We start from the raw sequence: 20192 nt of genomic DNA on the forward strand, positions 1-20192 counted from the left end.
ACACCTCCAAACGTTCTGTAGTCCAGTGTTTGCTCTCTCCCTGGTTTTGGATGCTGATCAAGAGCCGGTGTTTGCCAGAAATAAAACACTGATAAGCTTGTTTTTCAATTTTTTTTATCTCCATGTAACCTTGCTATAAAATATTAAACCAAGAAATCTCAAGAGGTAAAATGAAATGGCTCCGCCTGAAGAGAGGACTCTGTGTTTCTGAGGGTCCCCTCTATCTCTCCCGGGCTGAGGAAAACGTGTTCATGTATTTGTAGCGTTGCCGAGTGGTGTTTTGTACTAATAGAAACTCCCCTGGTTGAGGCTCTTGAACATATTTAAAACTGTTTGAGTGAACCGCGCTCAGCGTGCAGTGTCGTGGGCCTTATCCTAACGCCAGTGGGGTAACCGGTCATCTGAGAGGGGTGTAACTAGTGGAGATCCAGCTGAACGCGGGAGCAGGTGATTTGTGCATAAAGAGGTGTATCTTATATAATATATCGCTCTTCATTTCTTGTTCCTTTTACAGTTTTTCTTTTATATTAACATATTTTTTTTTTATTTTTTTTTTAACACCTCGCCCTCTGCCTTCCTTCTGTTGGTTTTTATAATCTGCTGGTTTCCATAGACTACAATTCTAAGAGTAGAAACATTGTAGTAAAACACACACACACACACACACACACACACACACACACTCCTATTCCTTATACGATTGGAATACTCACTTGATGAGAAATTGTCGGCTCCGCTGGTCCCCAATATATTGATGTGCTGCGAGTATTGATGTAGCCAACAAAATGGCCGCCCCCACGTTGTGTAGACGATCTCGTGCTCCTTAACATGAATTGGATGTGCTATGCTCCTTAGTCGATCACTACCGCTTACCTGTCCTTGGTTTGGTAACAAACAATAAAAGCTTATAGGCAAATGCAGCAGACTTTTTTTTTTTTTTTTTTGGACCAAAGTGTTTCATATGCGCTAAACAAAAGCCAACGTCCGCCTTGAGGTAGCCGGACTACCAACTGGACGGGGTTAGAGGATTTAAAGCCTCTTGGGGAATCGACAGGTTAGACAAGTAATTCTCACCCAGGGACATGAAAACTTGACGTATCTGGTAAAGAAATTCTACTTTAAATAACTAATTTCTCGCCATCATATGGGCAGCATTGTGCGTGAAATAACCCAGTATAACATTGGTTTTACTGATGCGTTATGTCCAGATTAATGTACCACGTTCAGAGATTGAGCCGACCTTCAGGATTTAACGTGTTACTGGGGCATCGAGCTGATGTCTAAGTGGGCTCCTTCTGTCCCCTCCAATCTGACCATATTTTATGGGGGGACGGAAGACTGCGGGTTATAGGCCTACTTGGCAGACGTCAACCATATTATTTTGTCTAATTCTGAAATCTTTATTCTCCGATGTCCTATATTTTATTTCCAACTTGGCGGGAACCACATTGAGCAGCTGCGAAAGTGATTTGTGTTTCTGACATTGATACTAATTGCGTTTCAAGTGGCAATAAAGGGGGATGATGACTTTTAATTAAACCGCTGATATTGTATGGCAGGGTGAGGGCACGAGGGGCCGCAGGCTGAGGGCACGTGGTTGGGCCCCTGTAACACTTTATATAGAACCTACAGTACAGTCTATTTTCTCCTCTCTCTGTGATCCCGGCTGTCTCTGCTCACTGCAGTCGGCTGGTTTAGATCAGAGCCCAGGAATTTGGACACGATCTCTGCGGCTGACTGGGGGGGGTGCAGGGATGTAGGAGTAGCCCTGGCCTGTGCCACTGATTGTGCATTGTGTCCGGCTAGCAGTTAGGGCATAGCGTGCCCAGGGAGACAATGCTGAATAAACACAGATTCATGTCTAAGGTATCTGACACATAACTCTGCTCCCCACGTGTGCAGCATGTTGGCAGAACACGTAACTCTAGCTTCATACCAATATACTCTGGAACACACAATTACAGTAGTAGGTTTGTGGTGGTAGTTAGTATAGATCATGTTCATGTATCTTTGTTACATAATTTATATAAATGTGACTTAATAAAATATTTTTTTATTGTCTTAAATAAGAAAATGGTACGGAAATTTATTTAAACTATTATACCCATTGTAGTAGACATGGGTCGGGTCATTGATTTTAATTTGTTCTTGAAACCTGGATACATACGGATGAGCAGGGGATGAAGTGGGCGGGTTTAAGCGGCCTGTAGCCAATCGGATTGTTAGAATGTTCACAGCAGCACAGAGTAGCGGTGTCTTGACTACACACTGACCTGTAGGAGTTGGCAAGTTTGGAGTGGGAGGGGTTCAGCTTGTAACCAATCGGAAAACACTGAACTATTCACAGCAGCACAGAGTAGTGTTAGGAGGCTCCCGTCACACTGATGCAGGAGGGTTATATCTAGTGACCCTCAATAAATAACGAGTGAACCTTTCATGTGTAAGTAAAGTTCTAGTGGTTGTATTTTTTGTTTTTTTCCCATTTATCAGTTGTTTTGCTGTAGACCCTTTGCAGCGACACTTACACTTCCATTTATCTTGCAGGGTCTGGTAAGAAGTCTGTCATGGAGTCGAGCCCGTTCTTATCGGAAGCCAACGCGGAGAGGATTGTGAGGACCCTGTGTAAGGTTCGCGGAGCCGCCCTGAAACTGGGCCAGATGCTGAGTATTCAAGGTACGGTCACTGGGAGAACATGCTGGTCCTCTGATACACGTGTAACCGTGAGGTTCTAGAACGCGGCTTGTTCTATGCTGGGGATCGTGTGCTTCTAGAACGCGGCTTGTTCTATGCTGGGGATCGTTCAGTTTCCAAACACCGGTACTTACACCAGTCACCGGCTCACAATGGAGATTTCAGCCCGTGCGTCCGCTAGGAACTACTGGAATCGCTCAGATACATGTTGAATATTCATTGTCTGTAGAGGAGTTACTATTGTCCTGCTTTAACTATTCCTTGACAGGTATAAGTGTTTATATAGTTGGCTGAGAATATGAAAACTGTATCCACAAAAAAGGATTATTAGGTAAAATCAGACTTGGGGGAGATTTTTACAGTCAATATACATATTGCGTAAGATATACAATTTATGTAAGATACTGGTGATTGTTTTTGTGCAAATGGATGGGGTGGTATTTAAAGCAATAACTTTGATATAAAGTACTATCGGACAATACAATTTATTGTAAGCTCTTCTGCCAAATGTGCTGGATGTAGGACTGGTGCCAGGTGCTGTGAGAAGAGATGGCTTACACAAGGAATTCAGCAGAGTATATCCTGTTTAATTAAAGTCCTATTTTATATTTTATTTACAAAGTCTTGAAGTTCATCTCTTTATAAAGATGAACAGCCTAAGGGCCCCTACACACGGACATTAACGTTATCGGTTTGTGCGTTCTTTAAAACCTGGTAAATGCACTTTATCTCGGCCTCTCCCTGGCCAAAAAAGTAAAGGGGGGGGGGGGGGGGGAATGTATGTATGTTTGTAGTTTACACATACACCCCCCTTTCTGTTTGCTTATCTTCACATCCGTGTTGTCTGTAGCATTCACAAGCATTATCGGTGGGTACAAAAAACTGTTCAGAGGGCAAACTCAATAAGTACACAGTACACAATGCTGCAGGTATCGATGATAACCTGCTTTGTGTGACTGTACAATCTAGTACAAGGTTTTGTGTACGCTTTAAACATTCTCCGTACCTGTGTGTACAACCCCTAAAGCCCCCTCTCCGTATCGCCCCTGAGATCTCTGGTCCTTGTGTCTATTTTAACTTAAGACACTCTGCTCTACAATGCATTTATATCCAGCTCTTCATCTGTACCGGTCAGTGGATTTAACCTTTTCAAATGTCTGGAGGGGAATCAAATAATTAGTGGAAAATTACGCATCAGCATTTTTAATTTTGGGAGCTGTAAATCTGTTCCAGCCTGCCGCTGAGGCTGGTAATCTCAGCAGGATGTTCTGTGTCCAGAACGCGCTGATTGTGAACACGCTGTTTCCCTGCGTTCTACCTTGCAACGTGTTTTTTTTTTTTTATTTAAGCAGTACATCTAGAATGTAATGCTTCCTGTTACTGGAGGTACCGGTCACTCGTTGCCAAGGGACTCTGAGTAATATTTACTGGTATCGGGGCTCTTAAAGAAGAACGTCATCCAAAACTAACATTTGTTATGGGTGGAGTAGAAAGTTTTAAGTAGGCGCTGGGTTTTGACTTTCTGGGTCTGCCGGGATCTCCGATGAGGTCTATAGTCCCACACAATGCTTCACTCTTTGTGTCAGTGGTTGTCGATGCCCCTCCCTATAAATTTAATACAGTTCTTGATGGAGATTTTGTACCCCCCCAATTCATTAGAAGAATGTCGCTGGAGTGAATGGATTCTCCCAGTAGCTAACATTTCTCGCTCTCCAAAGAATAATTGTTATCCTCTTGTTTCTCCTGGCTACTGTTAGACTTGACAGGGTTAATAACTCTTGAACATGGTGGGTCCCCTGTTATTCTGGAAATGGGTCTTACGCAGCCTTATGAGAAGTGCTCCCCTTTCTGCACAAAGGAATAATTCTGCCCAAGAGAACGTAGTAACATTTTTGACATAAAAAGTGCAGAATACGTTTTGGGGTTTTGTTTTGTTTTTTTTGTTGTTGTTTCAACTGTACAACCTGCAAGTGAACGTCTGTTACTGAATCTTATATGGGGTTCCATATTTAATACTGTGTCAGCCCCAGGTCATGTGATTAGTTTTGAAGTGTATACAGTAGGGTGTAGTCTATTGCATTGTACAAATCTGAATGTTGTGTGTTTAAGACTTGGCCCCCGTATTGCGTGCACACGGATCAGGCGGTTGGAGGTGGTTTTCCGTTCACCAGATGACCCCAAAAAGCATAAACTGATTTTCTTGTGTGCAAAATGTATAAACCTCCCTTAACGGCCATTTACTCCTTAGTTTGTAGTTTAGATGTGTCGGCAAAGTCACCCGAGTGTCTGGGACCAAACTGGGTTTGTTCGCCACTGAAATGACAAGTGATTTCTATATAATCCTCTATGAACGCATGGAGGATTGGATGGTTTGTGTCGCCTTGTGGCGAAGTCTCTCCGTCGCGATGGGCAGATTTAGGACAGAACGCTGCTCTCGATAAACACTACTCTTGCGTTTCTACAGACCTTGTGCTGATCATTGATGTCTTCTGCGCTGTATATTCAACTGTATTTTCTCTTTCATCCAGTCTGGGGGACACTGCTGGGAAAACAAACCAGCAAAAATAAAGCATAGAGCTGCATTTGCAAAGTTTATTGCAAGAATTCACAATGTGTTAAATTCCAAAGAATTCTATCTAATCTTCTTAACCTGATAGTTATTTACCCTATATGTATGGAGTTAGTCACTTGCTCTGAAATGCTAAAGTCTTTTCTCATCATTAGCAGTGGGTAATGTTGTTGAGCCGGCAGGTTTAATAAATGATTTTAAAGGTTTGTAAACGTTACTTAGAACAGCAGAGTAACCTCATTACAATAATGTTGAATGAAGTACGTTCACTAAAAGTAAAAAAACTAGCCGACTGTAAGAATATTTTTAACGGAATTCCAATCTGCTTACAAGTGGATTTTTCCATTATACTTTGATTTAACCCTTTGCTAAGAGAGGTTAGTAGGGTCTATAACACGACGGTGATTCTATGCACATTGCTGGGAACCTCCTGGTTTTCTTCCTGATCTCTTGGCACCAGGGTGGGATGACTTCTGTATCAGCTGGTTTTGATCAGTTCCTATTAATGAACACATCTCAGTCTTCCTACGGTGCTCTGTGTACCCACAAGGAATGTCAGGCTGCGTTGCCCCGCTCTCCGTGTTCTGCCCTATTCCTGCTCTTCTGGTGGGGCAGAGCGTCTGTACGTAGCTGGCTTCTAAACCGTCTTCTGCATTATAACACTTATTTCTGTCAATAATGTTCACATTCTAATTATTTAGGGTGTAGTGTTGATTCCCATTTTTTTTTTTATTGATATAAAAGACAGATAAACCCCCAAAATTTTCAGATATGACCCATGAAAGTAAAATACTGGTCAGTGTGACCCTGACATTCCTCCTGCAGCTCTAAGTAAAATATTACTTCCCCCACTCTTCATACTCCTCTGATCCCCTTCCGTATATTTAAGACCGTAATGCAGGTCAAAAAGGCGGGACGGCGGCTCCACCAACGGCAGTGAGCTAACTGGCCCTGCTGCGAGTTCGCATCACTTTAATACGCACAGTCTATTTCTATAAAGAGTCTGCCAGGCTGTCACTCATACTGTGCCTGCTATAATAGAGAAGCCCCTCCCTCCTAACATGGCGACCTGCCGCAGAGGGGTGAAAGAGCAGAATGGAGGTTTTAGTGAACTAAAAATGTTTTATTTCATGTATATTCTCTAAATCTGTAATACACAGCCTTTCATGGGTATAAATTATGAAAATTAGGCTTTTAATTTTAAGTGGGCTTATTAGGACTCTTGCTAACTGCGTAGCGAAGGTTGGCATCTTGTTGCTGCGAGTTTCCTGCTAGAATATGGCGGAAATGTTGCGCAAGTGTGGTAGGGAGGGGGGTCCTCGAGCTTCTCCACTACTTGTATGCTGCACTTTTCTTGCCCCTGGAAATTCAGACAGCAGATCGTTATTTTGCCTGGAATACCCGATGCTGCTGTTTGATGCACTTGTGATTCCCTGAGGAAAGTTGAGGGAAGAATGAAACCCTTTTTCTCCATGTACCCATTTGTCCTCTACTCCTCTTAAATTCAGGTCTTATTGTGTTAGTGGACTCTGTTTAGTACACTTCCACCATTGGTAGCCGGCTGCTGCTTGTTGTGTATTATAAATAAACATCCAGCTAACTTCTGCCGGCATCTTAACCAAAGAATCTTCTGCCAATTGCAGCCAGGAAGATTAATGAGGAATAACAGGGCAGGGGTTTGATCTCAGCCGGTGCATAGTGGAGCTGCCCGTACTCTCTCCAGGCCGTTTGTCTGCGCCGCTTGTGGTTTGTTGCCCAACGATGACGGTTGGTGTTGAACTTGCCGGGTCGTTCTGTTCCTATTTTGAGCAGCTTGGAGGTTATTGTGACAGGGTATTTTCAGATTCTGCAGCTGTTCTGTCTGTGTAAAAGTATCCTGGACGTGCCCCAGTTGTTGGAAGATGGAAATAGCCGTCATTTGTCGTCTTCAGAATAAGATTACATTTACATCCTGGAGACAGGGATATTATTGTGCGGTGGGAGTATTAAAGACACAAAGGGGGATTTCTACAGCTCTTTGTGGTCTTAAATGAGCCACAGCAGTAATTTCAGAGCAGTATTACAGTTGTACATATGAGATTTCTGGAGAATGTGTTTAGACAATGAAGGTTATCTCTGTAACTTCTTGTATCTCTGTGTAACTTCTTGTATCTCTGTGTAACTTCTTGTATCTCTGTGTAACTTCTTGTATCTCTGTGTAACTTCTTGTATCTCTGTGTAACTTCTTGTATCTGTGTTCTGTTGTCGTCATGGAAACATGATTGTATACAATGTATCTCTAGGATGGGTAGAGTTCCAGACTAGATGGTGCGTGACAGCACCCTGATAAATAGTGAATGATGAGGGACCCCATGATAATACTATAACAAGGGAGATTAGTACAGGGCTTATTTTAGCAGAAGGACCCTTTTAAAAGGACCACTAATACAAAATGACAGCGGAAAATAAAAATACTGTGTAAAATTGTTAGGAAAGGTATTTTGTTTTATGTGTGTATCCAATGCAGAGTGCACAGGAGAGCTCTGCGGTGTGTTCAAGGGCAGCATTAAATCTAGACGTGGCTTAAAAAGGAAAAATCAATGAGTTCTGTAACTGTTGCATGAGGGCCTGTAGAAACCAATACATTAATCTGAAGGTGGGATTTCCCCTTTAAGATCTACTGTATTTCGCAGTCATTCAAAACAAAATAATATTGTTTTAATTTTTATTATAGAGCTTATCCACCTTGTGTAACGCAAATACAGCGATTTGAGCTACGGAACTTGAAGTCTGTGGTATAATCTGCCACAGAATGCGGATAAATATTTTTAAATAGTTAACTTGGAAGTAAAGGCTCTTGATAATGAACGTGTACCTGTTTTAACCTTTCTATTTATAAATGCCGTTCTTCTATGATCTTCCATTACCAAGACAGTACCTGGTGTGTGATACCCCCTGTGGTAATATATTTTATTTGTCTTTGTACAGATGATGCCTTTATTAATCCGCAGCTGCAGAAGATCTTTGAGAGGGTGCGTCAGAGCGCGGATTTCATGCCCATCAAGCAGATGATGGTGAGCGTCCAATGTCTGTTTTTGTTGCTAGAACGTAGTTCGCTGTTCCATTGTGTGTGTTGACTGTTGGGCACTTTTGTATTTGGCTGGTAACGTGCCCCCTTATCAAAAACTGATCCTATTTTGATTGATTTAAGACAACCTTCTAGAGATCAAATCTGATACCAAGTTGGACAAAATTGGCCCAGGTTTTCTTTCTAACTTCTGTACCTGCTCTGATATTCTTTCTCCTGCCCTTGTATACGACGCACAACTACTCTGCAGAGACCATTGTATTTAGTGCCCAGGAGCACAACAGGGATGTCATATCCCAGATAGTGAGAGATGGACTTTACGCCATGATATAAATACATGGCTGAAGAGCATGGAAAGAAGCCATCAAGATATAGCAGAGCATTTAATAAAAGCTACAGTAGAAAGTGTGCAAGTGACAATATTGGTAAATTTAAGCCCTTTAAATCATTTCCCAACTGTTCACCCAATTCTGCTGTACAAAATAGCACTAGATTTATATCTTGGTAATATTGGGATCTCCGTGCTCCCGAGATCAGACGAGTAAAGTCAAACAAATTATAGGTTGGTCTGGTGGACCTAAGGACTTGCTTTTATGGTTCATCAATGTGGGGAGTATCCGCTGCTCAGCGTGTTGTGATCTGATCTTCCACAGAAAACGTTGAACGCCGACCTGGGGCCAAACTGGAGAGACAAGCTGGACTTCTTTGAGGAGCGTCCCTTTGCTGCGGCTTCCATCGGACAGGTTCATCTGGCTCGTCTGAAGGACGGGAGGGAGGTGGCCATGAAAATCCAGGTCTGTGACCCCTCTTATGGGTGGTTTAATACCGCTGTTGGCGACCAATCAGATGTTTACCTTCATACTAGACTGATAAAAGCTGGCATGTGATTGGTTGCACGAGGGAAGCTCTTGTATGGTATTATGTCTGGTTATCTCCTGATGCTGCCGTAGAAATGACCATCGTTTGTTTTCTATTAGAATATTGCTGAATTCATAATCTTCCAGTCGTTTGCACCCAACGCTCTAGATTAGAACGCGCTGAGATTGATCTTAATCTGTGTCCTAGAAATAGATTTCTAATAAAAATTACAGTTCCCGTTTTGACGGTTTCTTCCAATAATGGGCCAATTTTTTTTTTTTTTTCATTTCTTTAATTACCCACCAAAGTGAAGCCCACTGAAGTGTACAGGAAAGATTCTTGTTATGGTCAGTTTTTACAATGGTTTTCTGTCCTTTCTTTCTCTGTTAATAGTATTAAGTCTCTACATTTACATGTAGACCAATGTTTATCCTGAAAGCACCGTTGTGATCAGCAGTTACAGATGGTCCATATATACTAGAATTTACGCACTCCTTTAAAATATTTTGCGATTTCAATATGTTCCTTGTAACATTACAGCCTTCGTTTATCAGTAAAGTTTGTGTGTATATTTGTTTCCTCCTATACAGTATCCCGGAGTCGCTCACAGCATCAACAGTGACGTCAATAACCTGATGACCGTTCTCAACATGAGCAACGCTTTACCTGAAGGTACAAACATTGTGATATTATATTCTCTGCTTTGTGTTAGAGATAATGGCGCCAGGTCTGTGTCTCCGTTCATCCATGCGATATCTCTGCACTAATGAGACGGTCATACATGACCGGTGTTGGAAACCGTCTCTTGCTCTGTGTGACCGGCTGGATGTCGATCTACCTGTGGTTCTGTTACCATTGCTTTGTTCAGCTGTGACTAGTTAACCCGAGAGACGACTAGGGCTGACCGCTGACTCCTCTCCTAGGTCTGTTCCCCGAGCATCTGATAGAGGTCCTCAGCCGAGAGCTGGCGCTGGAGTGTGATTACAAGAGGGAGGCTGCTTGTGCAAAGAAGTTCAAGTATGTTTGTGTTGTGCGTCTTCCAAATGCAGAAGCTGACTCATCAAATATCATCCGTCCCCCTCCCCACACCCCTCCTTTCCTCTGAACTTGTATAACATTGAAATGACCACTTCTGCTTTTTACCCATCTTAAATCAAAGATTTCCCAATGTTAACTGTAAGACTTAAACCTGTTCTATTGATGTTGCGGAAGTTGTTCAGTGGGTGATAATGCTCTTTGTTTGCCTTCATGCATAGAAGTAGTGTTCCTTCTGGATAGGAAGTGAAAGGGTGCAGCTAGAAATGGTTTCCCCTCCCCAGTGGGTAAGAGGAATCACAAATTGTGCTCCTCTGTTCTGACTTCTCTCTTTGGCGCAGGGAGCTGCTGAAGGACCACCCGTTTTTTTACGTACCTGCGGTTGTGGATGAACTCTGCAGTGGACACGTCCTCACTACAGAGCTGGTATCCGGGTTCCCGCTCGACCAAGCAGAGGATCTCAGCCAGGAAACTCGCAACGAGGTGACTCTCAGTTTCAATTTAACATATTGATAATGGGATGTTTTCAGAAATTCAGCTTTAAATATAGCATTTAATCTTCTCGGCTGCAAAAGGTTAATACAATCCTGGGATGCATAAAGAAATCAATTCACGTGATGCATTTATAGTATTGCCAGTATAGTAAGTCACTAGTTGGACCACATCTTGTATATGGGAATAGTTTTGGACACCACCTTGTAAATAGGACATAGGAGAACTCAACAGGCGACTTCTTTATAATTTAACCCCACCATTCTCTATGAAGTTAAAAATATTAGGTTTGTTACTTTGGGGGAGGGTGGGAGCTGTCTTTGCTATGATCTAAGTCCTATGCATTAATATAATTTATGCCAATGCAAAGATTTGTTTTATAAACTCTACATACCAAGCACCCCACCGAAGACAAGGGGTTAACAATTTCGAGTGGAGGAAAGATTTGGTTTACCATAAGCGTAGGAAGGGTTCTTTACTGTAAGAGCAGTAAGCTGTGGGATTCCTTATGTCATGGCATGGGGATGGCAAATTCACGAATGTAAACAGGGATGGGATTATCTCTTACAAGAAACTGTATCTGTAGCTATAATTAGTAGAGGACATTATGGGGGTGACCAGGGGGTTTATCGGACGCCCTTGCCCCCACTTGTGAGCCTAAGTTGGCTGATATCACACTGGGGGTTTGTTTTGCATTTGTTCTAGATCAACACAATTAAAAGGCGGAAGTTTATGGACTTGCGCACACATTCCTGACCAGTCCGTGCATGTTCCTTTGCCTCATCCATCTATCCATTTTTTTTCTTTTTAGATTTGTAAGCTCTTTAGAGTAGGGTTTTCATTACTATTGTGCCTGCGTGTTTTTGCGATTGCTAACATGCCTTGTACGGTAGTAATTGCACTGTACAGCGTTTGTTGGAGATGTTGGTGCTTTATATATCAAAAATAAATACTTTTTGCCACCCAAGAAACTTCCCCGTCTCCTGTTTGCACTTGAACAAGCTCCTTCACCTCTTGTTACAAGTTGTTTGTGCCCGATCTCCAGCTCACCAATGTATGTAAATACTGCAACCAATCTAGATCCTTAAAGTCCCCTTTGTTTGGGTGACCTACAAGCGGCTGAACGTATCCCAGTGCATTGGGAAGTTCCCGTCCGCCCTCCCGTGTTGATGACTAACACAACTGTCACCTTCAGTGGCCTTGACGAGCTGCTGGCGGTTGTGTGTTGGGAACTTGTCTGATCTGTGACGGGTCCTCTCTACAGCTGGTACCTGGCACTCTGCCCACGTCCTGGCTGGCACAACCGAAATAACTTCCCTGAGTTTTTTTTCTATGTGGTACAAGGGTCTTGGAAAGTTACAGCCGGTAAACAAGGTGGAAGTTAGCGACGGTTTTATGAATCTGACGGAGATTAATTATATTGTGTGTAGCGGAGACGGCTGCAGTTTCCTGATGTTTAACCCTCTCGCTGATCTAGAACTATAGATACACAAGTAGAACAGGAGATTGCTTTTCAACAGAAATAAAACGTGTAGTTCTTATATAAACTGCAAACAATTAATAACATTCAAAAGGCTCATCTGTAATCCTTCAGCACTTGTTCCACATCAGGATGAGTCCAAGGAACAAACGGTGAATTCTTAGGAAGAACAAAAAGTCACAACATGCGATGATAAAATCTTTTGGAAACTATTCCACAAAATGGCTAAATATACTTAGAATAATAAATAAAAATAGAACTTATCTGTATTGTTACATAAAATACGGCCACTGGGCACGGAACTTGTAAGGATACTGCAACTGTAAAATCTTACCCAAGAATAACCCTTAAATTGTCATTTGTAGCACTGACAGGGGTCAGAGAGTCAGCTGCAAAGGATATTTCATTGGCTTCTATGGGCAGCACAGTGGTTAGCATTGCTGCCTCACAGCACTAGGGCCATGTGGTCAGAACCAAACTCATGACCCCCATCTGTGTGTAGTTGGTATGTTCTCCCCGTGTTGTGGGTAGTGTAATCTCTGGGTGCATTGAAGAGAGAGAGGGTTGAATGAAGGAGAGGAGCTGTAGGTATTGTATGGACACTATGTATAAACAAATGTTAAAATTCTTAATGTAATTTTGTGGTTTAATCCTGTGGTGTGTAGTTCAGTTGTATATAAGAGAATTCACATCACTCGTGTAATAAACGGTCTGACTCTCACCTGCCCCCAGATCTGTAAGAACATCCTGTTTTTGTGCCTACGAGAGCTCTTTGAATTCCACTTCATGCAGACTGATCCCAACTGGTCAAATTTCTTCTACGACCCGCAGTTAAAGAAGGTAATCACCCCCCCCCCCACACCCCCCCAGGCGGTGAGTTCTCCTCCGCTGTCTCCTACTTCGTCTCTTCCTAGAACCTCTACCAGAACACCCCAGTGTGTGACATCTGATCCGATGTTTGTTCCCGTCTCTTATTGCTGAATTGTTTGTGTCATGCAATTTGTTCTGCAAATTGCAACCATCAACCGTGCCTGTAGTGTTCTGTTCTGTACCCATGTACTTATGTCTCCTGCTGTCACGTATGTCCTAGTTGTACTATGTCAGGCGGAGTCTGTGGCACCGTACAGATTAACAATGATAGTAATGGGTGGACTCCAGTGTAGATACATAGAACTAGCAGCCTTTATATATCCTATTACGTTGCAGAGGTGACTTTATAGCTTTAACCGTTCTGCAGAACAAGGCGGTGTGAGATCTGGGGCAGAGCGGAAGGTGGACATTATTATGGAATGCAGCATAAGAAAGAGAAACTGCCGTGGTGCGGTCAAATTCATCTGCAGTTTGCAATTAATTCTCTTGCCCAAAGCAGCCATTGAAACCTCTGCTTTAATTTTCTAAACTGTGCTATAAAATGTGGCAGCTGTAATCCAATTGGCTGCGATGGCCTCTGTCTTCTACTGGTCTCCTAATGAAGACATGCGTTTCATTCTAATTATAATATTCCTTGAAAGTCTTCTAGTTTCCATGAATAGACAGTTGAACAGAAATATGAATGATCCACTTAATACAGAAGTATAAATGGATATAGAATTAGATCTAGTCTCTGGAACCCTGCAGGTGGTATGATTGATGCAGGTCTGCTACAAAGCAGGTTGCTGCCCCTAGAGGCCACAGGTGGTACTTTTTTTTATTTTTTTTGAGTGGTCATCTAGGTAACGAGATGATTAAATCTGTGATTCATCTGTATAAACGTAGTTGTCCGTAAACTCCTATTTGTGTATAATGTAGGTGGCCCTGCTGGATTTCGGGGCAACGCGCGGCTTTGACGAGAAGTTCACAGATCTTTATATTGAGGTGAGACAACATTTTTATTGAAGTACTTGTTACTTTGTATTATCCGTGTCTAGAACTCTCGGGTCCTTTCTACAGTTAAATCGCATCAAGAGCAACTGTTTTACAGCCTAATCCAGTGGAACAATCAATTTTGCAACAACCACAAGCCTATAAGTAAAAGTTCTCATACCCCGTGACAGTTGTTGGGATGTTGCTCTACAACGGAGTGTGAGCTGTTCGATTTATCAGCCGTGAATCGATCTCTGTATTTCACTAGACTTATGGCTTCATCTGATATCCACCGTTCTGAAACAAATCTATTTGGGAAGGTTCTTGGTACTTTCTCTATTAAGGCCACTTGTGTGTTGTGCTCAGTTATGCTTTCAAATAGAGAATATTGACTTTAGATTGTATGAGTGGACTCGTCCTGTTTCATAAGGGACAAAACTCTTAAAACAAAGTTGACAGGGGGTGCAAAGGAAACTTATATAAAAACGTGTGTTTGGCACTTGATCTATTTTCTGCAGCTACTTCATATATATTTATTTATTTTTTGACAGGTGATAAAGGCAGCGGCCGACAAAGACAGAGAGAGGCTCTTACAGAAGTCTATTGAGATGAAATTCCTCTCTGGTTATGAGACAGAGGTAAGATCTCTCCCTTTGATCCCGTATATGATCGAAGGGAAATGAATTAGTTAAGGAAAGGGGACATTGCTTAATTTAAAGTTGACTTATGTCCACCCTATCTGTGGCTGTGTTGTTCCAAAACTATCACTATAACCGATCACCCACATGGTATTGCTTGGAGGATTGTGCATGCCTGTAAATCCGGTCAGATTGGCGCGTGGTCCAAATCTTGCTTGTGGATTAATTTAATTGTGCTCCTTGGACCGAGCATAGATGCACAAGGTCACAATGGGGTCACTGTTTATAGCTGGACACAATCTACTCTGATTCGGCTCTTTATTAAAGTCAATATGTTATCTCCAGAACATTGGTTTTATTTGGTGATTGCGGTTGTTTTATTTCTTTTGGTGGCTCTTTTGAATTTGGTTCTTTGTTTATTTACCCAACCCCTAAAGTCTCATCCGTCTCCCACAATAGGCCATGGTAAATGCCCATTTGGAGGCTGTCCTGATCCTGGGCGAGGCCTTCGCTTCGGACGTACCGTTCAACTTTGGCTGTCAGAGCACCACAGAAAGAATCCACCGACTGATCCCCGTCATGTTAAAGCACCGGCTCATCCCCCCGCCAGAGGAAACCTATTCTCTCCACCGGAAGATGGGGGGGTCCTTCCTCATATGCTCCAAGCTGAAGGCTAGCATCGCCTGCAAGGATATGTTTGAGGAGATGTATAGGTGTTACTGGCTAGGAAAGGAACATAAGAAACCGTAGAGAATTGGGACTTTCTATTGCGCTCGTTACAGTTCCAAATTCTCTCCGAAAAATAGTAGCGTAGCGTAAAATGTTGGGGTGTCGCCAGCTTGAAGCGTTGAGCCTGATGGCCGCTGGTGATCCCCAGAGACCACCTCCGTGATCACTGGATCCAGATATTGAACGTGGATTGGTGTCCCGGAGTTTTTAACAATTTTCTCTAAAGACTGACGAGGTGTTTTGGAGTGGTTGGAGGATGAATACAGAGAATTCTTCTCTGATAAGACTGAGGTTCGGAAGTAAAGGTTGGAAACGGTTCTCCACCTACAACGGGAGTGGAGGGGGGAACCACGGAATTTTTGGACAATTCTTTGCTTCTTTTTTTACCTATGTACGCTAGAAGTACCATGTAATCTCGCTTCTCAAATTTTTGTTTTCTTGATATTACTAAGTAAAATTAAATGCTTTTTGTACCGTCAAAAGTGATTAGACTGATTCATGACAAATTCGGGAGTGTGCTCTTGATTTGTAAAATTATTAACCCTCAATTGCAGAGCTTCTGTTGTGGGCCTGGAAGAACTGTGAAACTTTTGCTCTGATAAGTTAAACGTTATGCACAAGTCACCTTAAGCACAGAATGCTAAACCCAGGCCGTGCGCTGGGGCGAATAATTTTAAGGGCTTGAGATATATATGTGCATGGATGCTTCAGAAATCTCCTATGAGTACTGGAGACCTGACGTTATTTAGTAGACTTTGGCCTAATCTGTTTTGCCTGTGCCTTTAGCTCATAAATTAATATTCCCTTCCCGACAAAAGTGTCAAACACGAAACACAAGGTGGCTCTTTTTGTGTGCACAATACTTGTTACGTCACACTGTGGGGTTATGGGAGACGGAACCCTGATTTGGTTTATTCTTTTGGTTACAATATTTGGGGATCTGGTCTAGTTAGATTACATATGTAGAGAGCAATACATGTACAATATGATTGGATCTGGCTGCTGGCTACTAGGGGGTGATTAAATTTGAAACCATAACTGATAATGAATATATAAATGTGGAGGCAGCCAATTTCTGGGTCAGACTGGAAAGCAACCCGTACATTCACTAGGAACTGTGGGCATTGTTGAGGCATGAGGTGTAATGTGCCTCATACCTCAGACCCTCCAATATTATTTTGTTTATTAAGGAGTAGAGCTTTAAGAGCCAGGTAACAATTACAGCTACCTTATTTTGAACGCATTAATTGAAATTGAAATACACCCCCCCCCCCCCCCCCCCAAAAAAAAAACATGTTAATTAAGCGGAAGTACCGGCAATTGTATAAGTGGGAAATTCCAGAGTAGAGCGTTTTGTACGGGGGGTGGGAGGGGTCATGTTGGAGGGTCTGGTGACATCATTAGCGCCTAACGAATGGATGGGCTGAATGTTGGCTCCACCTTGTTTAGGATACAGGTTCGCTTTTAAAAGTATTAATGACCAATTCGCTCAGATTGCCGGATTTGCTGATGATGCTTTGAAGGGTTGACGGACTGACCTGTTGGAGGAGTCTGGTCTGTTTGTGGGCTGTGGGGTTACTTTTATGCAATGTGAGGAGGTTACATTTAATAAATTGTGATTATTTTTTGTATTTTTTTTTCTTATGGGTGTTTGCGTCCATCACAGTAACGCCCTCAGAGCGTCACACGGGCTCCTGTCCTGTCGCCTTGTAAGCTGTTCTTACGGGTAGATGCTGCACTGCGGGGCCCAGATATTAACAGATTAATACGTCCTCTCATACATTACTTGTCATCCAGAAATACATTGGGGTTATTTGCACCTAATGCTGCGTACAATACCCTGAAAATTCAACATTGTACAAGTGCTGCACACAGAGAGATTGTCCCTCTCGTAGCTCATTAATCTGTATTTCCTATCCCCCTATCCTGTTTCCTGGACTCGCTCTCGTTACATTTCATATCCGTTTAAACCGTCTCCACCTAAGAGGAAAATGTTCATTAAGATGCAATCTGCAAAGGTACATTTTTATCTTTTTTTTCCCTATAAAATGACCTGCAGGTGTTGCGATTGTTAATGATTAGGTTTAGAAGGGTGAAGAAAGGTTCCTCCAGATGAGGTGGGGGGGGGGGTTCCCTTTTAAAGCAGCAATCCCACATAGCATGCGTCCAATTTCCTGGCTGTCCTCATACAAATCCATCTCCTTTTCAAAATTTCTCTGGAGGGTGCAATGGTATGGCTGCCAGTCACACACAGGCTCACAGCTCTTGTGTCGTGAGAAGGTACAGGGGGCGGATGGGGGGAGAATTTTACAGTACACAGAGCAGACAGCAGATGATGTAGAGGCTTTGGAACGCCCCTCTGAGCACTATGACTGTGGTTGCCATGGTAGTCACATGACACTGTGGAAAATCTGCAGCATTGTAAGTCATTAATAGTAGTCTGAAGAAGCCAAGCACCATGGTAAATACTGAGCTATAGTTATGGCCTCCCGCAGTGATTTATGTAAACAAAGAAAACACACCTTTATTCTTTCATGGGATTGCTGCTTCAGAAACATCATTGGTGTCTGTGTTGGTTTTTGTGGGGGAGGGTCTGAGTCTGTCTCCATTTTCCATCGTACTGGTTCCAAGAGCGTAAAATGAGGCCATTTATCGCTATCCTCCCCTATAAACCACAAAAACAAACACGTTTGATAACTTGCTCACAATGCTAGAAAATACTTGTCCCAAAATTTACAATGGTCGTTTTTTTGTTTTGTTTTTTTAAATATATCCTGCAAAGAAATGTATCTTGGACAACTGGGCTACTTGGGGCTGTTATTTGACGCACATTTATGGGAAAATGTCGCTACCCTCTATCTGTTCTAGTCTCCTACGGCCAAGTAATAGGATTTAGTGGTAGATTTACTAAACTTCCTAATAAGTGGAGGTGTTGCCCATAACAACCAATCAGATTCAAGCTATCATGTTCTAGAATGTACTGGATAAATGATTGCTATGGGCAGCATCAATCAAATGCTAGCGAACACTTTTCCTTTCTAGTAGGTTCAGTAAATTTACCCCTTAGTATATTTGTGTTGCTTAAAGGCAGCAAACAGCAGCCACGAAAAGTGCCAACTACCGTCCGTCCTCTTATGCGACTGTTGAATGTATATTTTCTATTTAGGACTCTGCGCACAAACACTGTTTTGCATAATTTAGATGTCATTTCATCGTCTGATATATAGGAATAAATTCTGTGGGTGGTTTCAGGCTTTGAGTGTTTGGGGGCTGCAATTTGTTATAAAACGGCTTCATAGCCTCCGAGGCTGCAATATGTGCAATGGTTGTTTTTTTTTTTTGCTAGAATGTTTTACGGTCTTTTTGCTTTTCATTAAACATACTCTGAAAGTACTCGGTGATGCGAACTAACTTTATTTGTGTTTTTTTTCTTATTTCTTTTGATTCTGTTACAATTTCAAGGTATAAAAAAAAGCATTAAGAATTGTTACAATATGATCCTCCATCCACTTTCAGCCGTAACTTTAAAACCTCTTCAGATTATAGGCGCTGGGGAATGTAAGCAATACGTCACAAACGCCACCACGAGACAAGAATATTGCTTATCCACAACACAGATGTAAACGATTCCATATCTTGGCTGAATGTACAATGTCTGAAACATTTGTGAAACTTTTATAACCCCCCATTCCACTGACAAAATCTATTTAATATATATATATATATATATATATATATAATGTCTCCAGAAGTATTAAAAAGGTAAAACAATCCACTTATTTAAATATCCTATAATTGTGTGTGTAATATATATATATATATATATATATATATATATATATATATATATATATATATATATATATATATATATATATATATATATATATATATATAATTACACACACAATTATAGGATATTTAAATAAGTGGATTGTTTTACCTTAATACTTCTGGAAACCTTTTTTTTTTTTTTTTTTTTTTTTTATTATATTTTGTGCAAGTTGCTGCCCTCTGTTATCAGACATTTGCCTCATACATAAGAGTATTAAAATAAGAATTCGTTTTTGGGTTTCACTTGAACCACTTTCGGGGTTGAACTAGTTTTGAGGCATAAACAGGTTGAAGCTAAGAGGGTGACCGAAGGGATCCCTGATACATATGAGGTGTAGTCTTAACGTAACCGTGAATGGGGTGTCTGATTAACGCCTGCACTATTATACCAAAGCTGATGTGACTAATTACAGTTCAAGAGATTAGAATTTACCGACCCTTTCCTTGTTCCAAACAGAAAAAGATAACCTATATAAAAGTAAAATACATGTGGGATGATACATTGATTGAAATACTGAATGACCGGATCTGCAGAATATTCGGTTTTGCAGCACGCAGGTGTCTGTTGGCTCATACGCTACTAGCAATGTTTAACTCTTATCGGATTAATCCAGATGTCTGAATAAATGGTCTGTGTCGTGTGTGAGAGATGGTCCACTGTTATTGTATGACAGAAAACCACTGTTCTGGGTGGGAGAGAAGACTTCAATTCTCTGAGAATAAGCGACATGGTGCCACAAGCATCCTAGTTCTGCAGGAATATTCGTCCCTTCTATTAATGAGTAAATACGAGCCCTCCCTCCAGAAGGTTTTTAGGACTGAGTATAAACATCCATTGGGTGGATCCACGTCTCCAGCATTTGCAACTGAATTTTGTTGAACATCAGGAGCTCAACCAAATGCCTGGTCAGACTTAAGTAGCTCATCTTATAGCTCTTATTGAACATTTTGTGGTAA

General features: G+C 41.8%; 1 protein-coding gene across 1 annotated transcript in view; it reads left to right on the forward strand.

The window, feature by feature from the left end:
• Nucleotides 1-18794, forward strand: part of COQ8A (coenzyme Q8A) — a 42565-nt gene extending 23771 nt beyond the window's left edge. Inside the window, exons 6-15 of the mRNA XM_075204352.1 lie at nt 2545-2673; nt 8228-8313; nt 8981-9121; nt 9776-9857; nt 10109-10202; nt 10562-10703; nt 12925-13032; nt 13981-14046; nt 14586-14672; nt 15132-18794. Coding sequence (XP_075060453.1) covers nt 2545-2673; nt 8228-8313; nt 8981-9121; nt 9776-9857; nt 10109-10202; nt 10562-10703; nt 12925-13032; nt 13981-14046; nt 14586-14672; nt 15132-15422 — 1226 coding nt within the window. The 3' untranslated portion in view covers nt 15423-18794. The remainder of the gene's footprint in view (nt 1-2544; nt 2674-8227; nt 8314-8980; nt 9122-9775; nt 9858-10108; nt 10203-10561; nt 10704-12924; nt 13033-13980; nt 14047-14585; nt 14673-15131) is intronic.
• Nucleotides 18795-20192: the final 1398 nt, after the last annotated feature.

The sequence above is a fragment of the Mixophyes fleayi genome, chromosome 3 (assembly GCF_038048845.1).
Source record: "Mixophyes fleayi isolate aMixFle1 chromosome 3, aMixFle1.hap1, whole genome shotgun sequence".
Lineage (NCBI taxonomy): Eukaryota > Metazoa > Chordata > Amphibia > Anura > Limnodynastidae > Mixophyes > Mixophyes fleayi.